The sequence below is a fragment of the Bubalus bubalis genome, chromosome 6 (assembly GCF_019923935.1).
Source record: "Bubalus bubalis isolate 160015118507 breed Murrah chromosome 6, NDDB_SH_1, whole genome shotgun sequence".
Classification (NCBI taxonomy): Eukaryota; Metazoa; Chordata; class Mammalia; order Artiodactyla; family Bovidae; genus Bubalus; species Bubalus bubalis.
In genome coordinates, this window is record NC_059162.1 from 117,888,676 (window position 1) to 117,909,151 (window position 20,476).

Consider the following 20,476-nt stretch of genomic DNA (forward strand, 5'->3'; position numbering starts at 1 on the left):
CCCGGGTAGAAGCCCCATATGGCACTTGCTGAGGGTTTCCTGGGTCCACTTTGGGCACAACTTGTGGGGTCAAGTCCTGTGACTCCTGCAGGGGCTTCTGGACAGGGGTGGGCCCCGAGTCCACACGCCACCCCCGCCACCTAGGCCAGCTCCACAACCTGAAACACAGGCTGGACAGCTGACCACTGTGGTCGTGGCCTGGCGACTTGAGCCTCACGGTACCAGAGCATGAGCAGGTCGGCTGGAAGGCCACACGTGAGCAGACCCGAGGTCTAGAGCAAGGACGCGCCCCCTGAACTCCTCCTGGGACAGCTGATGTTCCCTTTCCTGGGCTTGTTCCTGGGCTAGACATGGAGGTGGCGCCTCTGGACTCACTTCTGCACCCTCGGCCTCCCCTCTGTGCCCCCCGCCACCCCAACCCGCATCTTTCCAGAGTCACAGCCAACTCCAGCTGCACATCCTGCTGGCCCGGCACACGGGAGGGGTGTGAGACAGCCGTGTGTCCCCTGCCCGTGAGCGACCATGTGTCCACTTACATGGGCGTGCTCTCCTCTGCGTGGTGTCCTGGAGGGCGGACCACAGCAAAGCCATTCTAGGCACAACACCAGCGGGGAGAGACAGGGACAGAAGATTGGTTTCAGGTCAGTGAGAAAAAGATCACAGACTGCCCTTGAGCACAGGCCGAGTCTGCATGGTTTCCCACCAGCCCCGGGCGCAGACGCGGGCAGGACCCAGGGCTCCCTGGAGCGCTTAGGAGGCGCCAGGTCCCTTCTGCGAGACGCCTGCTGCCATCACAGATCACTGAGACAAAAGGCCAGCTCGCTCCTGGCTTTCCACCCGCAACAGTCTGCTGGCCAGGCTGTAGGCTGCTGAGCGGGGCAGTCTGGGAAGGAGGGGAAGGGGCGCCTGTGGCCCTGCTCTGATTATAACCAGCAGGAAGTAACTGGATGGGAACGCTGGAGCAAATGAATCTGACGGGGCTTGGCTGCTCCCTGGTTGGGCCGTAATGTCAGCTTCCCTGCTGTCTCTGCGGCTCAGCTCCCCGGGGACTGGGCAGTGCGAAAAAAGGACCACTATCGCCTGCGAGCAAAGTCTACAGGCTGGAGAAGAGCTGCAGGCTGCCCCCTCCAGGCCCCGAAATCACTTATGCTTTAAAAGGACCATCTGCAAACCATCCTGCAGCCGCCGTAATAAAGACGGTTTAGACCAGCACGCCCGGTCTTGCAAGCCCAGGAAGCTGTGTGGTCAAGGTCTGCAACGGAGCCCCCAGGGCCATGGACCACGCTGGCCAGGCATGGGAAGTGTGCCCAGCCTTCTGCGGAGACTGGGCTGGGGGTGCACTTGGTGGGAGCCCCTCCTCGGCACCGCCCAACCATCTCCCCATCCCTGGACAGGACCCCACACCCCGGGCCTCTCCAGTACCCCCACTCCCGTGTAGCTGAGAGCTGACCGGCGGCGGGTGTGGTGGGGGGGGGAGCACACAGGTTCCCAGGGGAGCGGCAGCTCCATGCCAGCGCCCTGAGGAAGCAGTGAAACTTATCAACGTCATTAAACCTTGACATCTCTTTAACGCCCATACAGAAAGACAGGGGATGTGTAACCAGCCCGGCGGGGCTGTCATCTCGGGGAGAACGAGACTGCGGTCAGCGTGGGATCTGAGCTTCCTGGTAAAAATCCCTGTGCAGAGGAGACCCTCCTGACGAGACGGGAGGTGACAGGCACGGTTCCCAGGGTGTGGGCCGCAGTGCACACTGCCTAGGAAGAGGCGACTGAAGGCTCTGGGGCCCTCCGTGACCCCTCATCTCTGGATAACCGACCACGGTGCAAAGTCAGGATAAAATGACGTGCTCAGGGTACGGGGCCCCTCATAAAGCAGGAGGACAGAGGCCGCTGGTGTGTTTCAGGGTCTACACAGCAACACATCTTCAGGACAGCACCCCTCGCTAAACTGGGGTGTAGGGTCAGAGACGCAGACCTGCAGTCCCCTGAGGACCCTCTCCCCTCGCCCTGCTCTATGCCAGGCTGGAGTGTAGGGTCAGAGACGCAGACCTGCAGTCCCCTGAGGACCCCCTGCCCTCGCCCTGCTCTATGCCAGGCTGGGGTGTAGGGTCAGAGACGCAGGCCTGCAGTCCCCTGAGGACCCCCTGCCCTCGCCCTGCTCTATGCCAGGCTGGGGTGTAGGGTCAGAGACGCAGGCCTGCAGTCCCCTGAGGACCCCCTGCCCTTGCCCTGCTCTATGCCAGGCTGGGGTGCCTCCGTGTGCTTCAACCAAGGCCGCGTGTCGCCAGCCATGGATGCAGAAGCGGGTATGACGATCCCAGCTGAGCCACGAAGCCAGATGTACTATTATTTTTAAATTAATAAATATTTACAAAGCTTCCTTTTTCAATCTCTGATGACTAGTCAGCCATGGATGATACAACTCCTATGGACAAAAGCTCTCCTGGTCTTTCAGCCACCGTGAGAGGGCGGGACTCCAAGATCGGCCTCGCTGAGAACCGCTGCGTGGCTCTGTGTGTTCTCACAAGGGGCAGGGTCTCCTGCAGGTCAACGGTGGGGACAGACTTGGGCGCCCTGCCCCCCTCGCAGCTGCCCGGTGCCCTGCAGAAGTGGGGAGCAGAGGCGGCCGGCTGCCCCCTCCCCGGGCACTCTCCCCCCACCCCAAGCCCCTCCTGCGGGTCCTCACTGACCTTCAGCTCCCCCGTGGCCACCTTGAAGACCAGCTCCACCACACAGCCCACGGCCAGGCGGGCGGCCCCTGACGAGTGCACCTCGTTCCATATGGTGTCACTGTCCACCTGCGGAGAGAGCGCGCCTGCGGTGAGCCCGGTGCCCCGAGGGTCACACCGCCCCCGCCGCCGCCCAGCCATGTCCTCTGTGCTCTGCCTCTGAAACTGGAGGGTCTCGTCTCTCCCTAATTACAGAACACGGCTCACATTCCAGCTTACTTTTTTTTTTGAAGACACGCCAAAAAATACTAAACAAGAAAAGAATGGTAAATGCACCCAAATTAGCACACCTGCGTTCTCACTCCTTTCTGAGGTGTCATTTCTTTTCTCAGTGGCTCCAAGTGACTCCAAGCTAAGAGTGGTGATGTCAAGGTTACCTAGCTCCCCCAACCTCTTTTTTTAAACTGCAACTGCAGCTGAGTTACACTCACAGTCAACAGAAGCAAATGTTAAGAAGGGTTAGAATCAGCTGTTCGCTGTTCAGTTGTGTCCGACTCTTATGGACTGCAGCACGCCAGGCTCCTCTGTCCATGGGATTTCCCAGGCAAGAAGAGCAGGTTGCCATTTCCTTCTCCAGGGGATCTTCCCAACCCAGGGATCGAACCTGTATCTCCTGCTTTGCTGGTGGCTCAGATGGTAAAGAAATCTGCCTGCGATGTGGGAGAATGGGGTTTGATCCCTGGGTTGGGAAGATCCCCAGCCTAGCCTCTGGGAAGGCCGGCTCTCATGTTGATTTTATTGAACTGATGCTTGAGCTGAAGTAACTGGTCCCCAATATTCTAGTTGAGAGGCTACTGCAATGAATAACAGCACACCATTATTTAGAACAGAAGCCTGTCTTTGAACGTTGAATATTAATGCTGCGGAGACCGGACTAAGTGCAGAGCGTTCTTCTGACATTTGGAAGCTATTTAAAGAACACAGCGGTTTGGTCATTGAAAAGAAGAGCCCGCACGGAATAACGCTCCTCAGGAAATAGCTCGAACCGCTCGTAAATGTATTTTAAATCATCTTGCTTTGAAGATGAAGCCTCAAGACTTCATTGAAAGAAACCCATCCATCCCACGTAATGATCAGGGCCTGGGCGCCGACCCTGGCGGGGGCGGGGTGCCAGACCCTCACCTGCAGCTCAGCCCCTGTGTCTGGGCCCCGAGCATTCAGGGCTTGGAAAGGGTTGCCGTGGGCAGCAGGTTCTCACAGGCCCTGCAGACTCCACTCCAGGTGGACAGCTTGTCACTCAGGCTTCCCAGAGCCCTCTCTAAGAAGGGCATGGGAGTCCCAGGCATGTGCTGCAGTCCATAAGAGTACCATCCCTGATACTCAGGGGCGGTTTGGGCAAAAAACCACTCAGATTCTTTCTCCTCCAAATGTAGTAACTTGGGCTTTCGGCTAAGTAACCAGAGCCAGGGGGTAAAATGGACCGACACTTCGCGTTCAGTGAAGGGTCTTTGTGCTCTGCGCTTGTCTCGAGGGCCCAGAAGCTCCCATGTTACCTTGTGTCCAGGGTAAGGGACAGACCCCAAGCCCCACACTGCAAGACCGCAGGCTGCCACTGCCGCCCGAGAAACTGATGGTGATCTGCACTGCCTCGGGGCCTCCAGCTGCTGGCCAGCAGCTCCCCATGGACCCACGCGGATGGGGGGCTTGGAGCCCTGAGTTCCAGAAGAACGAGGCTCCAGGGAGGGCGCTGGGAGTGCGACACCGCAGAGGTGGCCCCGCTCGGGGTGACTGCCACACACGGGAGTGGTGGAGGTGGGGGAAACGGCCCACCGCCCGATTCCTCCACAGTTCCCCACAGCGAAGGTGGACGGGAGGACAGCTGGGGAGACCTCACATGGAGGTTTCAAACGGACACTCGGGGTGGCCCTTCTGGGTGGGCTGTGGGCCCCCAGGGCCTGCGAGGGGCTGCCCCCTCTAGCCAGGTCAGGGCTGGAATAAAAATGCAAAAATCGGGAGGAGAGCAAAGCAGAAGTTGCTGTCAACTTGGTTTAGGGGGGGAAAAGTGTAAAACAAGAAAAACCTCCATTACACCACTTGGATGTTCACTTGAGTGACCTTTCCTTCCTGGTCTCCACAGCTGGCCCACACCCTCCCAACCACACCTGGGTGCCTGGGGTCTCCGTGGCCACCCCGACACCCCGGGCGCTGGCCCTCGGGTCTGGAAGGAGACACTGAGGCCCAGGAGGGCTGCGGCTGCGCCAGTGGTGTGGCCAGGCCCCGCTGAGCCTGGCAGGAGGGCGGGCACCGAGGCCCTGCCCGTCTGTCTGTGTCAGTAGCTCAGTTGTGTCCGACTCTGTGCGACCCTGAGGACTGCAGCCCGCCAGGCTCCTCTGTCCATGGGATTCTTCAGGCAAGAATCCTGGAGTGGGTTGCCATGCCCTCCTCCAGGGGATCGTCCCGACCCAAAGACAGAAGCTGGGTCTCCTGCATTGCAGGCGGATTCTTTACCATCTGAGCCACCAGGGAAGCCCTCCTGTTAGGAGTAATTACAGCAGACAGTTGGGAGTGAACAGTCCCCTTGGACACTGCACGGCTCACACTCCCCCGATTACTCTGACGGACTCCCCTCTTGACCTGGCTCCTCTTGGTAAGACTCTCCAGGTCTCCGTGCTCCTGCGCGTTTCTGTGCCTGGACGTGGAGGTGGGTGCCACAGCCCGTCGTGGTGGGGTGGGACCTGGACTCCACACTGGGGAGGGGTCGCCTGGCTCAAGGCCCCAGCCCCCAGGCCCCATTTCGCTTTCGTTTGCGGATTATAAATCCTGCCTCGCGCGGAGCGGCTACAGGGCAGTGCAGATCCAAACCTTTTCAAGTCTGGCCAAAAATTTGCCCCGAATTAAGAGATTGCAGCCTATTTACAATACAAAATACAATAACTCTAGGAGGGCCTGGTGGTGGTATGAATAAATGCCGTTTATTCTCTTTCTGACGGGATAATTTTCAAAGCAGCAATTTTTGTAAAGACTCAGGAAGAAAACAATTTTGTTTCATTTCCATAACAGAATCCAGACCTGGGCTCCGCCGTGCGATCTGTCATTACGCGGACCTTCGACCGCTGCGCAGTTCCAGCAGGGAGGCCTTTGTGCCCACTGGGGCCTCTGGGCTCTCTGGGACCAGGACAGGCCGCTGAGCTCCACGGCCAGCAGGCTGGCTGGGAGGGGGCTGCTCTGACCCCCAAACCAAGCACACTCTCCTTGCCCGCGCCCTTCCTCATCCAGAGGCCGGTAGGTTGGGGGGCAGCCCCCCTGAATGAAGGAGAAGCTCTGGCTGTGCTGGGGGGCAGCTGGGCGCCCAGACAGGTTCAGCGCCCCCACCACGGGCAGGGAGAGCCGGGGTGAAACACAGACCCTAGTTCTCCTGTGTGTCTGCCCATGCACCTCTGCTCAAGGGCTTGACCCCAGGGCCACAGCTCTGCCCACCTCTCATGGCCCATAAACTTCGTGCCCGCGGTCAGAGTGGCATCGGGGGCTTCGGGCTGGAGCTCGGCTCTGGGATCGGGGTCGACATGCTCCCATGAGGCGATGGGATTCGCAAGCTGAGCCGGACCACGGGGACCGCGGCTGGGCGGGTTGGATGAGATGGGCCGCACACCAGATCCCGTTTCCTGAAGCCAGCCCTGCTGCCAGACGGCCTTCCCCGGAGGACGGTGCCCCAGACCCACCATCAAAATGCTCACAGGCTCACGGGGCCTTTGAAGCCGCACGTGTGCCTGGTGGGGCGGCCCCGCCCCGTGGACCCTGTTTATGGAAAACACCTGGCAGCAATTACCTGCTCTTCGGAGAGTGGGGCGGCGGTTTCTATGACCATCGGGACCCCGAGAACAAACAGGACGTTATTTACACATTAAAGAAACACTTACCCCGACACCACCGCAGGGCAGCCTGACGAACACGGATGTTAGTGAGCCTGCGGGGAGGAGAGAGCCCGGGTCAGGTGGCGTGGTCGCCAGCCACTAGTGGGGACGCAGTGTGCCCACCAAGGGGGCATGTGCGGCTGCCAGGGCAACACCTGGCCAGCAGAGGGTCCCAGGCTGAGCGGGCCCAGCCCCGGGGAGAGACCCCACCTTCCCCTGGGCAGCAGCTGCTCCTCAAGGGGCGAGGAGCCCGATGGGGGCTTCTGCTCCCAGCCCGAGCTGTGCACCTGGCAGAGAGCCACCTGAGCGGCAGCGTCCAGAGCCTCTGCCCCCAGCACGCGCTCTCAGCCCTGAGCTCTGACTGCCGCCCTCCCCAGCAGTGAGCAGGAGGCCTGGGGTTATCGCTGCCCCTGCCCCATCCCGGGGGAGCCCTTTAGACGTGGAATGCGAGTCACGGCAGGCCCCCCTCCCCATGCAGGAGTGTTCCGGATTCACTGGGATGTGCCCAGCTAAGAAACCACACAGCCTTGGGGCTGGCCATCCAGGAAGGCCTGCGCAGGGTCCGTGAGGCTTGGACTGTCCCCACCCAGGGACAAGGTCAGGGACTGTCTTCCTCCTCGGTGTGATCCCAGTGCAGGCCGACGACCAGCCTAGAAGTCGCCCCTCCCCAAAGGGAGGCAAGGCCTGTGGCCACCTCATCTGGGCTCCTGGCCGGGACCACGCTGGGGACCTTCCCTGCCCCTTGAGATGGTGGGCCTGTCCTGCCTGTGCACACTGCTCTCCTCCAGGTCAGGGCCTCCCCCATCGCCTGCCACTGGGGCTCTGGACTGTGGTTCCCAAACTGCCCCTTGTCAGAGCCACACGGCCTCCAGCCCCCTTCTCTGTGAGGCCGCGAGCATGGCAGCGTCTCCTACCGCACCCGTGAGCCTCAGCCACCAGACCAGGCTCCCCCGCAGTTCGCTGCCGTGAGAAGGCGGTGACCAGGCAGCTCCCTCCAGGGTCTGCTGCCCACATCAGTCTGGCCAAGCCGCGTCACTGCCCTGCACTAACCACACAGGTCTTTTTGCACATGGCTTAGAAATGTGCGGATTCAACTGAAAGAGGCAGGGAGATCACAGGGCAGTGTTGGGGCACCGTTACCATCATCGGGGTCACCAGTCACCACCAGGTCGGGATACGCAGAAAGATGTCCCGATGGCAGGACAGTCACCAGACATGTAAACAGGTCTCAAGCAGTAAGACGCTATCTGCCCGGGCATCCTTACGGCGCACATCATGACACAGAGCTCACGGCCATGGCACAGAGCTCACGGCCATGAGGGCACACGGCATGACACAGAGCTCAGTAGAGAAAGAGGAAACAGAACGGGCTGTACTGTCATTAATGTAAATGGAACACACACAACACGTGTGTGTGTGTGACGATACCCTTGGCTCATAAAAGAAACACTACACACGCTCACACAGCTGCCGAGGGCAGGGATCGGGGTCTGAGATGATGGAGGAGCACTTCAACAAAGACACCACAGCAACAGAGGGGCTTCCAGGGAGAACGATCCCGGATGTACTGAGGAGGGACCCCGTGGGGGCGGGCCTGGCTCGGCGGGCGGGAAGAGACAGCTCCCGGCTCATCCCCCACACCCCGCCCCCGTTTACTCTTCCCGGTGACCCCCGTTCTGGCATCTCTCTCATTTCTGATCACCTGCCTTAAACGTTGGAACCAGTTTGAAAACCTCATCCATCCTCCTGGTGGGGGACTTGAGTCCACCTGCACCCCAGCATGGGGACCATTCCCCCATCACCCTGTCTCCTGTCCCTCGAGCGTCACATGCCGGGTGGATGGGCACGCAAAAGGGGTGGGCTGACCAAGATGGTGGACGTGGAGCATCAGGGTGAGCTGGGAAGACCTGCGCTGGTCGGAAAAGGACATGAGTGGGCTTGGCGGCCGCGGGGTGTGTTCGGAGGTAGTCCGACCACTCTCTGGCCTGAGGCCCACAGAAGTGGGGGTTACTGGGACTGCATATGCAGCCCACTGCTGCCACGGGACCCATGGGCAGCCCCACCTGTGCTGAAGAGCGTTCCAGGAGCGGGGCTCCACAGGGGAAGGAGCTGAGCTGCCTGGAGGATCCGGGGCCAGGCTGCAGACCTTGCTCTTGGCCAGCTCCACGCCTCCCTCCGTGGCCACTGACTTTGTCCCCTAGCTGCACCATCTTTGTCCTTGGGGGCTTCTTCCCACCAAGCCCCACCATGCCTCAGGCCGGGCCCTCTCCTCTGGGCCCCCCGCTGGTGCCGTCTCATTTCTAGATGTTTCGGCCCGTATCTACACCACTTCCAGTGCCATAGGCTGGCCTCTGGGCTCCTCAGTGTCCCCTGTCCTCCCCTTCCTGGGAGTGGCCAGCTTGGACCACCCTGCCCTCCCCTCTCCCCATGACTCTGGGTGTGGGGCCTAGACAACTCCAACACCCCCTCCCAAGCTCAGAGGACACAGATGTGCTTCAGGGGCCGAGTGGAAGATGCTGTCCACACTGAAGAGTCTGTGTCCAGTCTGCACCGCACAGGGCCTCAGCTGAGGGAGAGGGAACAGCAGGGCGCCCCTCCACGGGGACCGGGGCCCTGCCCAGCTTTGCGCCAAGTGAACCCACGTGGCTCCTTCTGCTTTCTTGTGTGGTATCCTAAACCATGTGGTCGAGCTTTGGAAAACCCAATGGGGTAGCATTCATTCTCCAGGGCTGCCCTCTGTGATTAGTCCAGCTTCAGTGTATGTGTCCCCAGATTCACAAGTCGAACTTTGACCCTAGTGTGACGCTGGGAGGTGGGGCCTTTGGCAGCGGCTTTAAGCCGTGAAGACAGAGCCCTCATGAGTGGGATCAGTGCTCTTCATAAAGAAAGCGCTCCCCACCCCTCCCACCACGAGGCGGCATTGGCCGTGAACCAGGCAGAGGCTCTTACCCACCACGCTGGCACCCTGAACTCACAAGTCCAGTTCTGGGGCAGGGGCTTGTCTGGACAACGTGCCTGAGCCTGGCTGGCTGGAGACTTCAGACTGGAAAGAGCCTTCCCCGGAGCTGGCCAGGCTTTGCCCTGCAGCCGCGGCCCAGCATCGTCCTGGATCCCAGGAGCCCTGGTCCTCTTCCTGGGAGGCAGCAGCACGCTCGCGTCTGGCCCTGTGCTCTGAGGCTTTCCAGGATGCTCCCTGCAGGGTCCTCCCGCTCGCGTCTGGCCCTGTGCTCTGAGGCTTTCCAGGGTGCTCCCTGCAGGGTCCTCCCGCTCGCGTCTGGCCCTGTGCTCTGAGGCTTTCCAGGGTGCTCCCTGCAGGGTCCTCCCGCTCGCGTCTGGCCCTGTGCTCTGAGGCTTTCCAGGGTGCTCCCTGCAGGGTCCTCCCGCTCGCGTCTGGCCCTGTGCTCTGAGGCTTTCCTGGGTGCTCCCTGCAGGGTCCTCCCGCTCGCGTCTGCCCCTGTGCTCTGAGGCTTTCCAGGGTGCTCCCTGCAGGGTCCTCCCGCTCGCGTCTGCCCCTGTGCTCTGAGGCTTTCCAGGGTGCTCCCTGCAGGGTCCTCCCGCTTGCGTCTGCCCCTGTGCTCTGAGGCTTTCCAGGGTGCTCCCTGCAGGGTCCTCCCGCTCGCGTCTGCCCCTGTGCTCTGAGGCTTTCCAGGGTGCTCCCTGCAGGGTCCTCCCATCCTGGGACCCTTGCGTGGCCCCCCAGTGCTTGCCATTCCTCTCCACGTCCTCCAGAAGCTCCTGGGCCTGCACACTAGGGACGCTCCTCGTATTTCTTCTCTTCTCCGGCTTCCTGGTGTCCAGCCCTGGTCACGTTCCTCGACTCCCTGTCCTGTCCAGCCCAGAACTCTATTTCCGAGACCATGTTTCACATTACTCCCCCCGAATGTTTTTATTTTTTCTTCTGTTTCTTGTCTTTGCTCGCGTTCTGTGGACATGGTGCCTCCCCTCCAATGATTCAAAGGCCAGTCTCGGCTTCTGTGCCAACTCCCAGAAGTCTGGCCTCCGAGTGGTGAGCACCTTCCCAGGGGCCCGCAACCCCTGACCTTCTGCTCTGGCTGAGGGTGAGGGTGTGAAGCTGGTGGCAGGTCCGGGGACACGGCGGGCTCAGGCACCGTCACCACCACTGTCGAGGATCTCAGGGTGTGACGTGTTGGGGTGCCCCGCCGTCAGCTCCGTCTGGGCAGATGGACCCTGAAGGAGGTCCCCCATCTTTGCCGGGGGTAAAGGTCAGTGTGCCGGGAGCCCAGGACGGAGAGGGGAGGGCCGGTGGCCTCACCTCCTCTGGGCCTGAGTCTGTCCCAGCCCAGGGGCCCCCTGCCTGTCTGTCTGGGGCTACCAGGCCGCCAAGGGGACGTGATGGAGACCTCTCAGGCCCTGTGGCCTGGTCCCCTGAGTCCTGCCTGCCTGCACCTCGGGGCCAGGTCTCTGCAGTCCCTGTCATTTGGCTGACAGCAGGCAGAGGTGGGGGCGTCTGTCCCTGGACCCACTTCCTGGCATGTGCCGCCCAGCTCTGTGCCTCAAGCCCCCTCCTGTCTCCCAAGTGTGATGGATTCTGACATCTAAAAGCCCAGTCACTGCACACAGTCCCCTGCCCAGACCCGAGCACATTTCCTATTGCACCCCGCCTCCAGCTATGTGCTTTCCAAGGGCTCAGCACCTACAAGGCGCCCAGCAGGGAAGATGTGTCTCCCGCGTGCACGAGGGGGTGAAGTCAGGGCCTGTGGGTGCACAGGGAGGTGGTGGGGCCGCACTGCAGGGTCCCCAGGGAGGCGTGACACTCACGCAGTGAGGGCCAGGCACAGGGCCAACCCGCTCCATGTCCACCCCAGAAACGAGAGCAAACAGGGCATGGCCTATCTCCCCCAACCCCAGAGGGACCCGAGAGTCTGGTTCCAGGACCCTCTCTGCCTGCCTTGGCTCAGGGAAGCGCCCTGAAGGGCGTCTCGCCCCAGGGGGCTGGGACAGGCAGGGAAACCCAGGTTGGCAACTGTCCTGGCTCAAGATGATTAGGAAGCGGTGGTGGTGATAGTGGGCGGAAGCTGTCCAGGAAGTGTTCTGATGGGGGGCTCTGCCCTTGCGGGCCTGGGCACCCCAGCTGTCTGTCAGCCCCACCTGCCTATGGGGACCCTGACCACCTCCCTAGGGGGAAGGAGTTCTTTCCACCAGGCCCAGATCCCGCCACTTCATCTGGGGGGTTGCCTGCTCCAGATGAAGCCCCAGCCCCCAGGAAAGGCTCAGGCCACCTCTGTCCCCCTAGGAGCCTGGACGAGCGTCCCCAGGTGGACTCCAGGCCCAGAAAGGGGTGGCCGGGTGGTGGCTGCAGGCCCTGACCAGCTTCGCCCGTCACAACTCAGCTAGTCGAGATTCCGCAAAACCAGCGGTGCTCAGCCCGCTTGCCCCCCAACATGCCCGATGCAAAGCAGGAAGCCAAGTGCCCACATGAACGCCAAGGGCGGGTTCCTCCTCGGACCCTCACCTGACAGCCTGGCCTGGGCACCACGGAGAAGGGCTGCCTCTGCCCCTGCTGCCCACTCACAACCTGGTGGGCGACACTCGGCCACCAGCCAGGGCCCCGAGGGCGGGACGGCGGGGCCTCAGACGCGGGCCGGGCCAGGAGCAGCCTCGCGGTAAAGGTAAAGAAGGCCTTGAAATACCTAGAAGTTTCTTACTGTCCAGTTTCTGCCTGTTGAGGGGGTTCGTGCCGTAGAGCAGGGCGTGCGTCTCCGAGTGCACCGTCTGCAGCTCCTCCAGCGTGGCCTTACGTCCGCGGATGCACTGCGGGACAAAAGGGGACGGGAGGCCGCCGCCGTCAGCCTCAGCAGCAAACCAGCACCCGCGACGGAGCGGGATTTCACGAGCGCATGAGCACAGTGTGACTTGGTTGTTGCGAAATCAAAAGCAAACACCACCCCACATGATATTTGAAAAATATTTGGGAAATATTTTAGAGGGCGTATACTTTAATTACAACTTAGACGCTTTAGAAAAAGAAAAAAAAGATAATTCCAGCCTTCAACGCTTTAGCCTTCACTGTCACGTCAATGATTTGGCATCAATTTGTTATTTTGCTTTCCAACTGTCTGGTCTTAAAATAGACGGAAACCGCCTCACACGTGGGGCTGCGCTCAGCTCTCACGAGGCCAGAACCCAGCTCTCCGGGTATCGAGAGCCTTCCTGGAGGGGAAGGCGGCCCATAACCAGCCTGACACCCCAGGTTGTGTCCGTCTGCATGCTTCTTCACTTTGGATATTCCTCAGATCTTTGGCTATTTTCAGATGTTCCCCAGAAATTACCATGAACATCATTGTTCTTGAGTTGAGCTAAGCTACATTTACTTAACCTTTCAGAAGCAGAGGAGTTCGTGAAGCAAGATTTCGGTTGACACATTACACTTTCCGAGAGTCGGAGTAATGCAGGGAGAGCCAACCGGACTCCGGGGTGCAGGGGGAGGCCTTGGGCTCTCTGGGCCAGACGCACGCTGGGCAGACATGGACCAGGAGCTGCACTCCCATGGAAACCCCCAGGGGGCCCTGTAACCACTCCTAACTGGGCGACAGGCTCCCAGAGACGCCTGCCTGCTGCCCGGGGGCCAAGGACAGGGAGCCCGAGACCGGCAGGCTGTGGCCAAGGCTTTCGCGGCCTGGCTTCCAGTGTGAAGGGGTACAAGGTGGCAGGGAGGCTGACCCACCCACACCATGACCTTCCACACCAGGTGGCTCAAAGAGGGGAGCCCACCCATAGAGTGGGGGTACTGGCTGGAGGCTTGAGGGTCTCAGGAAGTCATGGCACGGCAGGTCCCCTAACCTCCCCTGCCTTGGGTCAAGTCCCACAGCTGTGTCCTATGGACCAGGAGATGCCTTGCACGGTGACTGCTCCCAAGTGTGCAGAGGGCGGGCCTGGCCTACAAGCATAATGCTGCATGGAGCACCTCTCCACCCCGGATCGGTCCCCCCTCAGCCTGTGTCTCTTCACCCCGGGTCCCTCTCAGCCTGTGTCTCTCACTCAGGGTCCCCCTCAGCCTGTGTCTCACCCGGGTCCCCCTCAGCCTGTCTCTACACCCCGGGTCCCCGCCTCAGCCTGCGTCTCTCACCCCGGGTCCCCCTCAGCCTGCGTCTCTCACCCCGGGTCCCCCCTCAGCCTGCGTCTCCCGCCCCGGGTCCCCCTCAGGCTGCGTCTCTCGCCCGGGTCCCCCTCAGCCTGCGTCTCTCGCCCCGGGTACCCCCCAGGCTGCGTCTCTCACCCCGGGTCCCCCCCAGGCTGCGTCTCTCACCCCGGGTACCCCCCAGGCTGCGTCTCTCACCCCGGGTCCCCCCCAGGCTGCGTCTCTCACCCCGGGTCCCCCCCAGGCTGCGTCTCTCACCCCGGGTACCCCCCAGGCTGCGTCTCTCACCCCGGGTCCCCCCCAGGCTGCGTCTCTCACCCCGGGTCCCCCCCAGGCTGCGTCTCTCACCCCGGGTCCCCCCCAGGCTGCGTCTCTCACCCCGGGTCCCCCGCAGGCTGCGTCTCTCGCCCGGGTCCCCCCCAGGCTGCGTCTCTCGCCCGGGTCCCCCCCAGGCTGCGTCTCTCACCCCGGGTACCCCCCAGGCTGCGTCTCTCACCCCGGGTCCCCCCTCAGCCTGCGTCTCTCACCCCAGGTGCCCCTGGCCTGCATTTCTCACCCCGGGTCCCCCCTCAGCCTGCGTCTCCCGCCCCGGGTCCCCCTCAGGCTGCGTCTCTCGCCCGGGTCCCCCTCAGCCTGCGTCTCTCGCCCCGGGTACCCCCCAGGCTGCGTCTCTCACCCCGGGTCCCCCCCAGGCTGCGTCTCTCACCCCGGGTACCCCCCAGGCTGCGTCTCTCACCCCGGGTCCCCCCCAGGCTGCGTCTCTCACCCCGGGTCCCCCCCAGGCTGCGTCTCTCACCCCGGGTCCCCCCCAGGCTGCGTCTCTCACCCCGGGTCCCCCCCAGGCTGCGTCTCTCACCCCGGGTCCCCCCCAGGCTGCGTCTCTCACCCCGGGTCCCCCGCAGGCTGCGTCTCTCGCCCGGGTCCCCCCCAGGCTGCGTCTCTCGCCCGGGTCCCCCCCAGGCTGCGTCTCTCGCCCGGGTCCCCCCCAGCCTGCGTCTCTCGCCCGGGTCCCCCCAGCCTGCGTCTCTCACCCCAGGTGCCCCTGGCCTGCATTTCTCACCCCGGGTCCCCCCTCAGCCTGCGTCTCCCGCCCCGGGTCCCCCTCAGGCTGCGTCTCTCGCCCGGGTCCCCCTCAGGCTGCGTCTCTTGCCCGGGTGCCCCTCAGCCCCAGGCTGCGTCTCTCACCCGCGTCCCCCCCAGGCTGCGTCTCTCACCCCGGGTCCCCCCCAGGCTGCGTCTCTCACCCCGGGTCCCCCCCAGGCTGCGTCTCTCACCCCGGGTCCCCCCCAGGCTGCGTCTCTCACCCCGGGTCCCCCCCAGGCTGCGTCTCTCACCCCGGGTCCCCCCCAGGCTGCGTCTCTCACCCCGGGTCCCCCCCAGGCTGCGTCTCTCACCCCGGGTCCCCCCCAGGCTGCGTCTCTCGCCCGGGTCCCCCCCAGGCTGCGTCTCTCGCCCGGGTCCCCCCCAGCCTGCGTCTCTCGCCCGGGTCCCCCTCAGCCTGCGTCTCCCTCCCCGAGTCCATCCCCTCAGCCTGCGTCTCTCGCCCGGGTCCCCCTCAGCCTGCGTCTCTCGCCCGGGTCCCCCTCAGCCTGCGTCTCCCTCCCCGAGTCCATCCCCTCAGCCTGCGTCTCTCGCCCGGGTCCCCCTCAGCCTGCGTCTCTCGCCCGGGTCCCCCTCAGCCCGCGTCTCTCGCCCGGGCCGCCCTCAGCCCGCGTCTCTCGCCCGGGCCCCCCTCAGCCCGCGTCCTTCGCCCGGGTCCCCTCAGCCTGCGTCTCTCGCCCGGGTCCCCTCAGCCTGCGTCTCTCGCCCGGGTCCCCTCAGCCTGCGTCTCTCGCCCGGGTCCCCTCAGCCTGCGTCTCTCGCCCGGGTCCCCTCAGCCTGCGTCTCTCGCCCGGGTCCCCCCAGCCTGCGTCTCTCGCCCGGGTCCGTTCTCCGGCCTGTCTGCAGGCCCATCTCCGGGTGTGGGGACCCCGGGCCGTCAGCGCCCGCCTTCAGTGCTGCTGTCCTCACCCCATCTTCCAGCTCCTGCCTTGAAACTAGCCTGGTGGCCGCCGGCCTGAGGGCCCGTCCTGTGAGCGTAGCAGCAGCTCAGGGATGGCTGGGCAGGGGTCCTCTGGAGGAGGCGTGTCTGCCGGGCCGATGCTGCCCCCCAGTGGTGCGTCCTCACTGTATCTGGAAGCAGGTGCAGCGGCCCCAGCCCGGCCGCCTGGACTCCCTGTCGTCTCTACAGAGGGACTCCTGGGCCGGATTCTGGGCCCAGACCTCCAGCCATCTCCTCCAGAGATCGTGGGTCACCATAAGCTGGCAAATCCGTGGGGTCACCGGAGACCGGCTGACCTCAACTCAACACCCTGTCTCAATGAGGGGCAGATGGGGACCCGGGCTCTGACCACACCCTCCAGGTGGCACTGGGCTCCAAAGGATGGACGGTACAGTTCTGCTCAGCCATAGGCTCGGGCTTTCTGGGGTCACCCTGCAGAGCAGCAACCCCCTTCCAGTCCCCTATCCCTGGCTTTGTGGAGTTCATGGTTTGGGGGACACAGCAGGTCCCCACTGGGTGGGCACATGGGAGGCCAGGCCCTGTCATCCTGGAGGGCTCTTGGGAGGTGGTGTCGCCTGCCTGTTCCACAGGCGCCAATGCCATGGCACCCACAGCCTGCAGCCCCCCTGCTTGTGCACAGACAGACGCCCTTCTACCCCGACCCCCCGCCCCAGACCCAAACTGGCCACACTCCTGCATCAGAGGGGCGGAGGGACCTCACAGGTCCTTCAGCAGACCTGTCCTCCAGGACCCGATTTTCAAGGGTGCAGAGGTGGAGACCGAATTCCAGGCAGACTGACCAGTCTGCCCACCACCCCCACCCTGCAGGCCTGAGGCTCTACCCACACCCTGAGAGGAGCTTTCCCAAAAACTCAAGGAAGAGAACCTTCAATGAAGAGCCAACAGAAACAACGGTCTTCCCCTAGGTCAGGGCCACCAGATCCCATCCGTGGAAGAGGCACCGGGATGGCCTGGCCATGCATCCTGGGTGATGAGAGGGAGCCTGGCGAGAGGCAGGCTTCCCAGAGGATGACCAGGAAGGGGAGTGGGTGAGAGGGGGCTGGGGAAGGACCCCTCGGGTTCCTCCAGAAGGCAGGCCTGCGTGTCTGCCTGTGCAAGGGCCCTGCATCCCTCCAGGTCATCACACACACGCCCTGGCTCGCGACGCCCGCAGGGCCGGCCTCACCTCACATTTGCCTCGCAGGCCGGTCTCCTGCAGCCGCGACCAGATGCTCTGGATGCGCCCGGCGTGCTCCGGGTGGCTGTTGGTGTTCCCGCAGGCGCACTGGTGCTTCAGCATCAGCGTGTCATACACGAGGCCTGCAGCGGGGGAGGCAGGGGTGGCCGCGCTCAGAGAAGCCCTTGGGGTACCCGGCAGCTGGTCCCCCTGCCAGTGGAGCGGAGCTCAGGGCACTTGCCCAACAGCCAGAGTCCTCGACACCCGGGGGAGCCGGCGAGGGAGGAAGAAATGAAAAGGCAGCCCTGTCCCCAGGACTCAGGGCTCTCATATCACAGGGACCGGGCTGACCCAGACAGTGGGGAGATTTTGGTCCCAAACTCAGGTCTGCCAGGGACCCTGTCTACGGAGTAGTTTGCCCCTATGGACTGAGATCCATCTGTCCGAGGTTCTTGGGGCTCAGAAGGCTCGGTTTCTGCCTGCAGAAACTTGCAGAGCCGCTGGAGAGGAGCACACGTGTGTGCACACACACAGAGACACACACAGGGACACAACTGCATTTGAAATCAGCCTAGACAGTGGGGCGGGGGAGGGTGGGACGCGGCCTTCCAATAACAGAGCAGCAGGCTGATGGAAGCATAGACGCACATGTGCGTCCACGTGGACTGCAGGTGCGCGCGTGTGTGAACAGCAGCAGGACACGGGCCCCAGCCGACGGCGTCACGGTGACACGGTCGCGTGCTGCTGCTCACAGCGTGCGAGGCAGGACACGGGCCCCGCCGACAGCGTTACAGCGACACGGTCGCGTGCTGCTGCTCACAGCGTGCGAGGCAGGAACCTCAAGGTGAAGCCACCCGTGCCCCTTTTGCAGACGGGGAATGGCAGCAGAGTGAGCGGGGAGTGGCCAGGACACTGGGGAGGTGCGTGTGGATGCAGGAAGAGGCCCAGAGTGACCCACAGCAGTGTGGGCCCCGCAGAGTCCTGGCTTCGTAAAATACACCGTGTCTGTGTCTACCTGTCTGTCTGGCTATGTGCAGACACAGCCCTGGACATGTGGCCTGACACTGACAACGGCCCCAGGGCTGGGCTCGGGGCCACCCAGGCTTCTCAGGGTTTCCACCGTGTGCGCTTTCTTTCAAGGAATATGCACTGTTTCATAAGTTTTTCAAAAAGGAATAATGAAGAGAAACTGGGAAACTGCAACAGAGCGGGGCTTGCCGGCCGGGACACTCGTGGTGACATCATGTTGGCCCACGGGCTCCCTCGTGGGGACCCCCGAGCACCCAGGGGGCACACGTGATGTGAGAGCGTCTCCACTGGGGTCCTGGGGTCGTCCGAGCTGTGGCTTCTAAGCACGGGCCCAGCTCAGCCAATGCCGAGGACTCACTCTTAAAGAGTCACCTGCTGACTACTTGTGACACCTTGCAGTTCTCTGGTTTTCTTACTGCAAAGCAGGAATTTAACTTCTGGAAACCGACTACGAAACTCTTCTCCGAATACAATTAGTCTCCTTCCAAAATCTGACAAGGAGAACGTAGCCACGTTTGCACGTAACGGCGTGCAGACAGTGTTCCGTGAGATCTGATGGCGCGGGATGAAATGGAACTGCATTTAGATAACCTGTCCTGAGTGTGTCCTTGGGAAGAAACACCCGATGCATTAGCAGAGAACGGGGTGAGGCGCTGTCCCGGGGGCCCTCCATCCCAGGCACGGTGGGGGCCGGTGATAGGGGCCAACCCAGAGCCCCTGGGCCGGGACAGCCAGTCTAGCGCCTCAACACCAGTGCACGCTGCATTTGGCTGCAGACCTCTGCCCTGACTCCCGGGGAACGCTTTCAGGCGGAGAGAGTCCTGCCCGCAGACTTCTGCAGGGTTGGGAGGCCGTAGGTGGGGGGCGCGGCGAGACGGCAGGCAGCAGCAGTGTTGTGGGCTGTCCAGGAGCGGAGAGTGAGCGTCTGGGCCGGCCACACCCTGCTCTCCACCTGCACGCTCCAGGAGTTGCCTGGGCCTCACAGGCAGGGCCCTGGGTGGAGCCTCAGTCCAAGGACAGGACAGACGAAGGAGGGCAAGGTGGTGACCCCGCCGACCCCGGGCGGGAAGCTGGCTGGTGGGGGCAGGCCTAGGGATGGGCAGTTCTCTGAGGCCGTGCTTCTCTGGGGACGAGGAGGCAGGCTTCTTGGCCAGGACAGACCCCCGGTGACCTCTCTCTGTCTGGTGCCCCCAGCCTGGGGCTGAGCCTCGGGCAGAAGGTCATGTGGGTGTGAGGCTGGGCACCACCCGGGAGCCTCACCCAGCCTGAGCCTCGCCCTCTGGCCCTGCAGGCCCTGCGTGGCACTTCCCTCGCGTCTGCAGCTGCAGCTCCCCCGAGCGGGGGCCCTCGCCCTCCCCCGGCTCCCCACACCCTGCCCCATGGTACCTGTGGTGAACCTTGGCTTGGCTGGGGGCTCCTGCACGGACATGGGGAAGGTGGCGGATGCGGGGGAGGACTGTGCCCGGGACAGGGGCCGGTGCCCGCCAAAGGACACGGGGATGCCAGCGGCCTCCATGGACGCCTGGTAGTTCCTCAGCTGGTGGATCCGCTGCTGCTCCAGGAGGAGGGCTTGCTGGGGGTGGAGAAAAGGGGCCACTCTGTTGCTTCCCGGTGTCTCCCGGCCCCAGCTGCAGGGCTACGGGGGCCCCTCTCTCCCAGACCCTCCACTGCACTGTCCCCGGGCTCCCAGTGCAGAGCCTCGTGCCAGGCTGCTGGGGAGAAGCCTGCCCTCTGGGCCAGGAGGGCGGCCAGCGAGGCCGTGGCCTAGGGCCCTGCTGATGAGTCTGGACATCCCCATGGGGAGACAGACTGTCAGTGGAAAAGCCTGCTCAGAGCTGATGGGGGGTCCGGGTAGCCTGGGGGCCGTGGAAGGCTCCTTGAGGAGGTGACACCTGGGGGCAGGGTGGCAGTACCCAGGCAGAGGGTGCTGGCGGTGGGGTGGACTCTGGGGTGTGAAGGCAGGGACTCGGGGCAGGTCCGGTTTTGCCCAGGGAGGTGGATGGAGCCCAGGGAGAGGTGGTGGGATGGGTCGGGGGCCTGGCTGCTTCTGTGGGGACCCGGGGGGTCTCCTCCCCGCACGGCTGAGGAGGGAAGGGCAGGACACCCTACTTTGGACCCCCCCTGCAGGGGGGTTAAGAGCAGGCTGCCGCCCCTGCCTTGGGCCTCCCTCCTCAGGTGCTTCCTCCCGCGGCCTCTCCAGACGTGACACCTGACGCCTCCGGAGCAGGTGCCTGTCTCAAGGTGACTCTGCAGACTCCTGCGCGTGCACCGCATTTCCCCGAGACGAGCTCTGCTTGCGGTTCTCCCGAGAACCAGACACCCAGCGCCTCTGCTCACTGCCTCAGGCTCAGAGCCCAGGAATAATTCCCTAAGAGAATGCCGACCACCTTATCATTGGCAAGACACCAGCCCTAAAAAACTGCCTCCCAGTTTCACACCAGCGCAGTAAGAGCACGCTGAACTCCAGTTATAAGAGGAGGCCGCCGCCTCTGTGAACGGGTGAGGCCCTGAGCTAAGCCCCCGGTGCGGGAACGAGGCCTGCCGCCCGGA

General features: G+C 63.2%; 1 protein-coding gene across 9 annotated transcripts in view; it reads right to left on the bottom strand.

Annotated features, from left to right (window-relative positions):
- Positions 1-20,476, bottom strand: part of HDAC4 (histone deacetylase 4) — a 296,118-nt gene that overhangs the window by 29,877 nt on the left and 245,765 nt on the right. For 8 of the 9 annotated variants that reach the window (XM_044945379.2, XM_044945376.2, XM_044945383.2 and 5 more), the window contains 6 exons: positions 19,313-19,499; positions 16,907-17,040; positions 12,232-12,352; positions 6,587-6,633; positions 2,691-2,798; positions 537-592 (listed from right to left, as the gene is read on the bottom strand). In XM_044945379.2, coding sequence (XP_044801314.1) covers positions 537-592; positions 2,691-2,798; positions 6,587-6,633; positions 12,232-12,352; positions 16,907-17,040; positions 19,313-19,499 — 653 coding nt within the window. The remainder of the gene's footprint in view (positions 1-536; positions 593-2,690; positions 2,799-6,586; positions 6,634-12,231; positions 12,353-16,906; positions 17,041-19,312; positions 19,500-20,476) is intronic. The other variant, XM_044945378.2, reaches the window with a different exon arrangement.